The sequence below is a fragment of the Acanthopagrus latus genome, chromosome 2 (genome assembly GCF_904848185.1).
Source record: "Acanthopagrus latus isolate v.2019 chromosome 2, fAcaLat1.1, whole genome shotgun sequence".
In the NCBI taxonomy this organism is placed as follows: Eukaryota; Metazoa; Chordata; class Actinopteri; order Spariformes; family Sparidae; genus Acanthopagrus; species Acanthopagrus latus.
Window position 1 is genome coordinate 748,773 of NC_051040.1, and position 10,704 is coordinate 759,476.

A 10,704-nucleotide genomic window follows, 5' to 3' on the forward strand; every position below is an offset into this window, starting at 1 on the left:
CATCCTCGACTTCTGACCTGCAGCTTGTGCTCAATAGAGAAAATTTGTTGTAAGTGAACACAAACACATATTATAATAACATATGATATGTTTTGGAGACAAAGTGAACGTCTGAAGTGGCTCCATGTAGATGTGAGGTGTAAAAGAAACGACTCAGATTCGTCTGTTAATCACATTTTTTTTATTAGTCCTTTCAGTCAGTTACAGTTTCTGAGTCACATTCTGTACGTGATCATATAAAAACATGGACAGCCACACCTGGAGGAAGAAACACCCAGAGTCAGCTGAGATTCTGCAGAAGGTTGTTTGTTTCATCGTCTCCTCAAATCAGGTTGTGATGTGTTCTCTCCTGCAGACCAGCTGATGGAGACATCAGGAGGAGGAGAGGAGGACTTTATATCCTCAGGAGGAGGAGAGGAGGACTTTATATCCTCAGGAGGAGGAGAGGAGGACTTTATATCCTCAGGAGGAGGAGAGGAGGACTTTATATCCTCAGGAGGAGGAGAGGAGGACTTTATATCCTCAGGAGGAGGAGAGGAGGACTTTATATCCTCAGGAGGAGGAGAGGAGGACTTTATATCCTCAGGAGGAGGGGAGGAGTGATTATCTTTGATTATCTGAAATAAGCTGTATTGAAGCTGATCTTTGCTCGTGTTAACTGAGGGATTCTGCATTTTTGTGCCAATATGTGAATTTATCACATTTGAAAGTCACTCTGAGATAAATTCATGTTGCAGCTGTCTCAGCTGATTATTTCCTGTGAATCTGACTTCTGCTCAGAAGCTGCAGCTTGTATTAAAAGTGCTTTGTGTTTAGTTGGTACGCTAGCTAGACGTTGCTTACATGCTACTGGCTAACACACTACAATACTGCTGTACATTACATCCACTAATTTAAATGAATATTGCTGCAAAATACATTTTACAACCTTTTTTCACACACTGGCACCAGTTAGCTCGTGGTGTTAACAGTTGTCACACGTCCCTGAACTGACACTGATTTACTGCATTTTTCTGTAATCACACTTTTTAGAAACAGTTTCCTGAATTCTGACAATAATCTGCTAAAATCATTTCTGTTTTTTTCATGTGAGGCAGTTTTCACTTTGTGGCACCATGTTGCATCGACTTTTAATATATTTAACAGCTGTTTTTTTGTGGCAGTTTCACAGACAAACAGTTTTAGGCACTTACGTCGACCTTCAATGTTTCAGTCACAGTTTAAATCCTAAAACAAGTTAGTCTTGTATTCTGAACATCCTGATGAGTTCAGTAATGTTGAACAAAATGTGTCGCAGCTTTTTCAAAGTCTGAAAGAAGTCTTCTCTGACGGCAGGATCGTGTTTCAACAAACAAAAGGCAAAATATCAGAAGACAATTGAATGTTATCGTATCAAGGTCTTAGAGGGAAGTTGGATAACTGACTGTATGTGTTCCTCGAAAGTCTTTTAAAAACGTTGTTCTGCTTCAGTGACGGGCCCAGAAAGTCTAACAAGTCAGCTACAAGATCAACATGGAGGTAAAGTCCAAAAAGTTTTCACATCGGTTCTGTTAAAAACAACCCAAAGCACGGAGCTTCTTCTGGGATCCTTTGGAAAGACGACTGTTCAGCTTCTTATGGTCCTTGTCTGGGCACCCAGGTGAAGTTCCACCTCCCCTCGGGGTCCTTCCTGACGAAGGCTTGTCCCTGGGGGAAGCTGTGGGTCTTGACGCTGCTGGACGGGCTGAGGGACATACTGAACGCCAAATCAGTGCGGCTGCGAGGCGTCTGAGGCGTGGCGGGAGGCCGAGGTCCGACTGACGGACTCATTGTGTTGCAGTCAGGAGTCCAGATCCGGTTCATGACAGGACTGCTGGACGAGGTCGGGGAGATGAGGACTCTCTCTCCTCGTGGACTGAGCTGGACTTTGTCTTTTGGTGGTGTCCAGTAAACAGAAAGTTTTTCTTGATTTCCATCCAGAGTTTGGACTCGACTGACGGGTCGGGTCGGACCGGTCTCTGCTCGGTCTGGAGACTGGGTGAAGGCTGGTTCATCTTCTGGAGACTGAAAAACAGGTAATGTGTTGTAGCTCCGGATCTCAGACTGTTTGGTTAGTCCAGAGGCAGTGAAGTCAGAGTGCTGACCCGACGACGTTGTGAGGTTCTGATGTGACTCGGCAGGATTGAACCTGAACTCATGTTGGCTGTGGACAGAAGACGGCGTAGAGGTGGCGACTGGGCTGAAGGAGGAGTTGAGGGTTCGCTCAGAGGATGAAGACAAGCTAACAGCAGAATCATAAGCTGAACTGCTGAGGCTGAGACCAGTCAAGGAGGAGGAGGAGCTGGTGGACGTATCGATGGTGTCTCGGTCCTTCAGGCCCAGCGTTCGTAGAACCCACAGGTCCAGGTTTGGTTCTGAGGACGAGGACGTCTCGGAGGACTCGGAGCAGAACTCAGCTGTCAGGTTCCTGCAGACTCTCTTGCTGAGCTGCTGGGAGGTTTGGAGGTGATGACTGCAGTTCTGGAGAGGTCCACTGTCCATGAACATCAGGCTCCTCTTCAGCTTCCTCCGGCCATCAGCAGTGAGCTTCTGTGAGGAGAGAACAAGACAAAGGAACGTTTCCATCAAACAGATTCTCGTCTCAAGTCTTTCATTAGACCGACTGTCAACTGGACTGAGAGTCTCCTGAAGTTGAGGAAGGTCTCTTTTTAAATGGACATGCATGATGTGGACCAGCTTCATCCTGAGTCAAACGTTTGGTGATGCTGCTGTTTCAGCTGAGCTCCAGCTGTGTCGGCAGTTCTGGTTATAACAGGAAGCTGCTGACTCTGCGTCCATGCAGCGGTTTCATTAGTCACTTTAAGTGAAAACACAACATTTCATAATTTTGCTGCTTCAAAAGAAAAAACTTTAAAATAACTTCTCACTGGAGGATTTATAAGAACTAGAACCAAATTAGCAGAACATTGTTAGCGGCAAAGTTTCTACTAAACAACTGCGTCACTGGTTAAAGACCATCAAGCTGTTAGTCCTGTTGCCGGGTCAGACCAAGTCAGTCTGAACCAGGTCAGCTGCCCGGGCCTGAAAGCTAACAGTGTTAGCATGCTGTCTGAAGTCAGACGACATCAGGGATGACTTTCTAAATCAGTTCTGGATCTCAGAGCTTCTGCAGGCTTTATTCTTTCCGGTCCAGCTCTGCACCTGACTCCCGGAGTAAATTACATCATTCAAGTCTCTGGAAGCCCCGAGATCCCAAACGGATCTGAAAAGAAGTTATTAACACGTCTCTCTGTTTCTGTCAGCAGCTCTGATCTTCACCCACCTTCGCCTTCTCTTCCAGGTTTCTGACAAAAGCCGAGTTGAAGAACTCTCTGAGTTTGCTGTTCTCGTCCTGCAGCCGGGCCAGCTCCTCCTCTCTCTGCAGCAGCGTGTCCTGCAGCTGACGGAGGGAGAGGAACACATTACTCTGCAGAACTGAATCCTCTGAGCTCCTGCTGGACTCCGTTCTGATTCATGTTCTTACCTGTTGGTTTCTCTGCAGGTGAGGTGACAGCTGCTCCGTCCACATCAGTCCAGCAGGTGGAGAGCTGTTGAAAACACACTGAGACTCTGACAGAGAGAGAGAGGCAGGCTACCGTTACTTTTAATGTGTAATCTGATTACACTGCTCTGTGTGTGTGTGGATGCAGACAGTAAGTCAGCAGTGATGGAGGACGTGTTCAACACCACAGTTCTCAAGTTGTCACCCTGAGGAAAACTCAAACTTGGAGACGATACCTTAAAAAAAACAGTATCTGATGCTATTCTGACTCTTTTATGTTTGTATGAAAGATAAATATTAAATATAGATGAAAATAGAATACAGTGTTTTGCATTTCCTTTTCAACTTATATTCAACTGAATACAAAGACGAGATATTTCATGTTCAAAGTTTTTTTGCAGATGTTCACTCATGTTGAATTTGATGCCTGCAACACGTTTCAGAACAGCAGACAGCAGCATGCGGTGGGGGGGGGGCAGGTCTGGACTGCAGGCAGGCCGGTCTGGTACCAGAACTCTTTTACTACGAAGACACGCTGTTGAGACACGTGCAGAATGTGTCTCAGCATCGTCTTGCTGAAATAAGCAGAGACGTCCCTGAAGAAGGCCTTGATTGGATGGCAGCACATGTTGTTCCAACACCTGTATGTACCTTTCAGCATGTGTGGTGCCTTCACTGATGTGCAAGTTACCCATGATGCCTCGGGCACTAACACACCCTCGTACCATCACACATGCTGGTGTTTGAACTGTGCTGATGACAGTCTGGATGGTCCTTTTCCTCTTTGGCACGACGTCCAGGATTTCCAAAAACAGTTTGACACGTGGACTCGTCAGACCACAGGACACTTTTCCACTGTTGGCCAGTCGAGCTCAGGTGACTCGGGCCAGAGAAGCCGGCTGTGATTCTGGGTGTTGTTAATATGAAGCTTTCACTTGGTAGAGTTTTAACTGGCATTTGTAGATGTAGTGACAAACTGTGCTAACTGACAGTGGTTTTCTGAAGAGTCCACGTGGTGAAATCCTTCACACAATGATGTCGGTTTTTAATGCCGTGCCGTCTGAGGGGTCGAAGGTCACGAGCATTCGATGTTGGTTTTCGGCCTCGTCGCTCACATGCAGAGATTTCTCCAGATCCTCTGAATCTTCTGATGATATTATGGACTGTAGATGATGAAGTCCCTCGATTTCTTGCAACTGTGCGTTGAGAAACGTTCTTAAACTGTAAGACTATTGGCTCGTGCATTTGTTCACAAGGTGGTGATCCTCGCCTGTCCTTGCTAGTGAACGACTGAGCCAGTCATGGAAGTCACCTGTTCACCTGTGGAAAGTTCCAGACAGGTGCTTTATAAGCATCCCTCCACTTTCCCAGTCTGTTGTTGCTGCTGTTCAGCTATTTTGGAGCATGTTGCAGACATCCAATTCAAAATGAGTGAATATCTGCACAAAAATCATAAAGTTAATCAGTTTGAACATTAAATATCTCGTCTTTGTATTCAGTTGAATATAAGTTGAAAAGGATTTGCAAATCTTTGTTTTCTGTTTTTATTTACATTTTACACAAAGTCTCAACTTCATTGAAAAAGTCAAAAGTGAAAGTACTCGTTCAGAATCTTGTTTATACTTTTGAAAAGTCAAAGTAATGTGTAACTTAAGATGATAAAGGAATGTATTGGAGTTAAAGTATCCATCAACAGAAAATGTAAATACTCAGGTAAAGTACAAGTACCTCAAATTTCTTCATATTTGATGGTCGTAGCAGCCAATCAAATCTTTTAAAGTAAAGAGTGATCATATCATGTTCATGTAGTCGGGTGTGAACATCAGAGTTCTTCACAGTGTTTGAATATAAAGTTGTTAATTCTCTGAACTTGTGATGTTTCCTGCAGCCTCCAGAGGTGCTGGGAGGAGCTGCAGCCCAGCAGGAAACCACAGGATGAATGTTAATGTAGAATTAGATCTGTGGTGTGATGAACGAGTCGCTCGCCGCTCAGGCGACATTTAAAGAGAAGAAGAAACCGGCTGAGTCAGCTGCTCTCTGATTGGCTGGATACATCGTATCACAGCAGTCCCGCTTCACCGACTCTGATCTGACCTCTGCTCTGGAAACGTTCAGCAGAAACACAGCAGAATACTAAGAGCATATTAGCTTAGCTTAGCATAAAGACTGTAAACTGGGTTAGCCCGGTTCTGATCCAGCAGAACATGTGGTTTATTTCTTCACTCAGTCTGTGAAAAATAAATTCAGAACCAGTTTTAATCTGTAGTTTTACGGAGACATTTTTTTCTGATGACTTCTTGCTCAACTTTTATAGTAACAGAGTATCTTCATACTGCAGTGTAATCAGATTACTAATCAGATTACTAATCAGATTACTAATCAAATTACTAATCAGATTACTAATCAAATTACTAATCAGGTTACTAATCAAATTACTAATCAGATTACTAATCAGATTACTAATCAGATTACTTCTTCCAGCCCTGATGGATGTTTGTTGGTTCTCACCCCACACAGACGGCGACCGCGTCTCTCCCAGGTCGATGAGGTCACGGGGGTCACAGGCCCAAACAGAGGCCAGGGTTTCCATGGTAACGTCAACAGTGTCAGGGCCGAGGGCCAATCCTGGAGCAGGAGGTGATGATGATGATGGAGGGAGGAGGAGGAGGAGGAGGAGGAGGAGGAGGAGGAGGAGGAGGAGGGGGGTTTCCCTACAGAGACACAGAGAGAGTTTGTGTGTGAATGAAGAGAAGGGAGGGTGTGTGTGTGTGTGTGTGTGTGTGTGTGTGTGTGTGTGTGTGTGTGTGTGTGTGTGTGTGTGTGTGTGTGTGTGTGTGTGTGTGTGCGTGTGTGTGTGTGTGTGTGTGTGTGTGTGTGTGTGTGTGTGTGTGTGTGTGTATGTGTGTGTGTGTGTGTGTGCGTGTATGTGTGTGTGTGTGTGTGTGTGTGTGTTGATATGGTGATGATCAACACTTCAGTTTCTTTCATGTTGAGAGGAAACAGTTGTACAGGCGGCTGTCGGCTGTTGTCAAACATTTAAAAGCTGATTTTATTTATTTTTTTATTAAACAATCTGATGATTCACAAGAAGGAAAAATAAGATGTGACAAAAACAAATCATGATGTTTTGCAGAACACATAAACTCATCATGTCGCGGCCTGCTGTGGCCCCCGACCCTCAGGTTGGACCCACTGCTGAGCTCAGCTGGTTAATGTGAGCTGACGTCTACGTGTCAGACACATGGTGGACTGTCCCTTTAAGAGTGGATGGACAACTGAAGGACAGTGTAGGACAGGCAGGACGAGGACAGACAGGACGACAGACAGGATGACGACAGACAGGATGACGACAGGCAGGACAAGGACAGACAGGACGAGGACAGACAGGATGAGGACAGACAGGATGAGGACAGACAGGACGAGGACAGACAGGACGACAGACAGGATGACGACAGACAGGATGACGACAGACAGGACGAGGACAGACAGGATGTCCACATACTTGTGTCCACATTGTGAATGACACAGTTGATCTGGACTGTCAGTCAGTGAAGGATAAAGTCAAACTCTCGCCAAAATGCAACCGAGGCTTCATTTTCAGGTCAAACTCATTTTCAATGGGAGTGCTACGGGCAAATTTACAATAGCATCAAAATCTGTATTTTTAAAACAGTAAGAAGTCTGGACACAACATGAAACTGTGCTGGTAGCATCACCAGGGTCTCTACACATGAACACCAGCACTGACAACATTGTTTGTGTACACAGAGTTACTGAAAAGAAAGTTTTTGAACAGCTCATGTTAGCAGCAGCTTGTTCTGCTCGCCGCCGTCCTGCCAGTGGAGAAGAGTCGACCTCAGGATGAGACGTAACCTGGAGGACAGTTAAGGTGGAACTACTGTCTTCCAGCAACAACTATCCACACCAGATCTCATGTGACTTTACCGGCTTTTGATTTTAGTATTGTTTCTTACATGGGGCTCCTTTTTCAACTTCAAGGTCAATATTGTTTTTCACTAACAACAAATTATCCACATTTATATGGAACTAAGCTTTAGGAGCGTTCCACCTTAACTGTCCTCCAGGTTACGTCTCATTCTGAGATCGACTCTTCTCCACTGGCAGGACGGCGGCGAGTGGAACAAGCTGCTGCTAACATGAGCTGTTCAAAAACTTTCTTTTTAGTAACTCTGTGTTCACAGACAATGTTGTCAGTGCTGGTGTTCATGTGTAGAGACCCTGGTGATGCTACCAGCAAAGCTTCATGTTGTGTCCAGACTTCTTACTGTTTTAAAAACAGATATTTTGATGGTAATGTAAAAGTGCCCGTAGCACTCCCATTGAAAATGAGTTTGACCTGAAAATGAAACTACAGTAAATCTTAAAAGTGACTCTTTCATTGTAATTACACTTTTACATGAAGGTTTGACTCATAAACATTCACACAAAAAGCCTTGGTTGCATTTTGGAGAAAGTTTCACTTTAACTGTGAAACTGGGATCAATATTTACACCAAGTACAGATTACTGATCGATATCTGTATTGATCCATCTGCTGTCAGCCAGTCACTGATGACGAGGCTTTAGGAGTAATGGAGTACATGTCACAGGGCACAAAACGGTGTCTGCATTCTGTTAAAGCTGTAATCAAATTACAGTTACATTTAGTGATATAAGGATTGCAGTTGTGACTACACACACGCACGCACACTCACACGCACATACTCACACGCACACTCACATGCACACACACACACACACACACACACACACACACACACACACACACACACTGCACCTGCGCGTGTTTTATAATAAAAGTAATGAAGTAACGTTGATAGAGTTTTAGTTGTATTAGATCAGTGACTGTATCCGGATACTTGCTGCAGTAACTCCTCCCTCTCGTGCAGCTGTAATGTTACTTCACTACTCTAACTTGTGCTGCAGGCTGTCAGAACGCGCGCGCTGTCTCCACCTGTGACCGCAGCTCACCTGCCGCTCCGCCAGACTCCATTCACAAAACACTCCAAATAACGTCACACACGCCCGACTGCACAGAACCCCCCGCCTGCATATCGATAATCATTAATAATGTTCAGTAATCATTGATTATGTGTCTGATGAGACGTGAACTCACCCTGCGGCTCCGCGCGGGACGCTGCGTCCGTCTGTGCGTAAAGGCGCGCGGCAGATTCTCCGCAAGCAGAAAAACCCGCGAGAGGAAAAACAATCCGATAAACAAATAAATCTTTAAAAACAATAAAGTGATCGATGAACACGTTGTTTGTCCTGCACGTGAGCCCGAGAGGAGCCGGAGAACTGAAGTCCTGACAGACCCGAGACACACTGACCGCAGCCAGACCAGCGCGCAGCAGGTGAGTGTGTGTGTGTGTGTGTGTGTGTGTGTGTGAGAGAGAGAGAGAGAGAGAGAGAGAGAGAGATATGACAGATTGCTCTGTCCAATCAGCTGGTCGGATGGAGCTGTGACGCTGCAGAGTGAAGTTCTGTGAAGGTGACGTCATTCTGTCAGGTAGGATGACCTGTACTCATGTTGTTGTGGAAAGTAACTAAATACTTTTACTCAGCTACACTCATGAGATGCTCCTTCTCCAGTATTTCAGTTTTCTCTTGCTTCATGCTTCCACTCCGCTACATTCATCTGACCAGTTACCTTACAGATGACATCAGATGACATCAGATGACATCAGATGACATCATCAGCTCAGAGGTAATCTGAGGAGTAACCAGTAACTGTAACAGATGTGGTGGAGAACAACAAACACCACTTCTCTCTGAGGTGTAATAAAGCTGAGGTGTGTTTGTCACCTGTCTTCACAACAGACATCCCATAATACCTGGAGGTCAGCAGAGGTCAAAGGTCACATGTGGTGGTGCCTTCACAGACCGTCTGGATTTAGTGGAGTCATAACGCTGATCGATCAGCCTGTTCACCTCCAGCTGACACACACACACACACACACACACTTCTCCCACTAGCCTTTGTGGCAGGTTAAGTGGTGGAGCAGGAGGTGCAGGAGGTGCAGGAGGTGCAGGAGGTGCAGGTGGGGGGTTAATCACCTCCACCAGCAGGTCTGCTGCCCCTCAGCTATCAGCAGCAGCAGCAGACGTGTGGAGCTGCAGGTTGATGGTTTAAGTCCCAGAGCAGCAGAGATGTTTGTGAGGAGAACGAGGAGCTGATGGTGCAGCAGGTGTGTGTGTGTGTGTGTGTGTGTGTGTGTGTGTGTGTGTGTGTGTGTGTGCGTGCGTGCGCATGTGTGTGTGTGTGTGTGGGCGTGTCCTCGTCTCTGTTGTTTCCAGGCGACCTGCTGAGTCTCATTTGTATCCAGTGGATCAGAACTCCCTCTGCCAATTAAACGGAGCCTCCGGGTCGCCGTAGTTAACCAGAACCTGAGCGGCGGGCGGCTCGGAGGATTACGACCCGCTGCAGGTTCACGGCCAGCTGCTTTCATTTGGCGAGCTGAGATCTGCCTGCTGAGGTCAGCATGTTCTGATCAGTGATTTATTTCTGCTCCACCGTCAGTTTGACACACTCAGAGGGACTTCATGATGCATTCAGGGACACATTTTACAATCTAACTCTACAGCAAAACAGGGAAGTCATGGTGAGTTCAAGTACACTTCACAAACTCATCAAGGTTGATTAAAATGTGAAGTTGAAACTTAACATCTGTTAAAACTCTCGTGTTGACTCATGGCAGCAGATAGTTACACAGAATAATAATAATAATAATAATAATAATATCTGAGAATATATATATATTTAATATATTTATATATATTTAATATATATATACTTTAGAGAAGCTCAGCTGGACTCTGATCAGCATGTAGCCGTTGATCCTGCAGCAGTTAATGATCACAGATGAAAGTTTATTTTGTTTGTCAGAACTTTAACTTCTAAGTTTGAGCAACACAGAAGAAACTGATCAGGGTCACGGACCTCCAGCACCAATCAGCGTTCTGTGTTCAAGATTTCAACGTTCAAAGGAGGGAAATAAAAGAATGAATCAAATATTAAGATGAAGAATCTGAACGTCTTCATGTGACACAGACTTTATTACCTTCATCTTATTTCTGCCGTTTTTAAATAAACCAGCGTACGTTTCACTGCAGGTACTGTAGAATCAGCTGGTGGCACTGAAGGTTTGGACCCACCGGGCTGCA

At 45.3% G+C, this 10,704-nt stretch overlaps 1 protein-coding gene across 1 annotated transcript; it reads right to left on the reverse strand.

Annotated features, from left to right (window-relative positions):
- Positions 1 to 519: 519 nt before the first annotated feature.
- gmnc (geminin coiled-coil domain containing) lies at positions 520 to 8,858 on the reverse strand. The gene is made up of 5 exons (XM_037079069.1): positions 8,657 to 8,858; positions 6,029 to 6,231; positions 3,503 to 3,588; positions 3,302 to 3,418; positions 520 to 2,568 (listed from the first exon to the last, which is right to left on the reverse strand). The coding sequence occupies exons 2-5, from the start codon at positions 6,108 to 6,110 to the stop codon at positions 1,615 to 1,617; spliced, it is 1,239 nt and encodes a 412-aa protein (XP_036934964.1). The 5' UTR covers positions 6,111 to 6,231; positions 8,657 to 8,858; the 3' UTR covers positions 520 to 1,614.
- Positions 8,859 to 10,704: the final 1,846 nt, after the last annotated feature.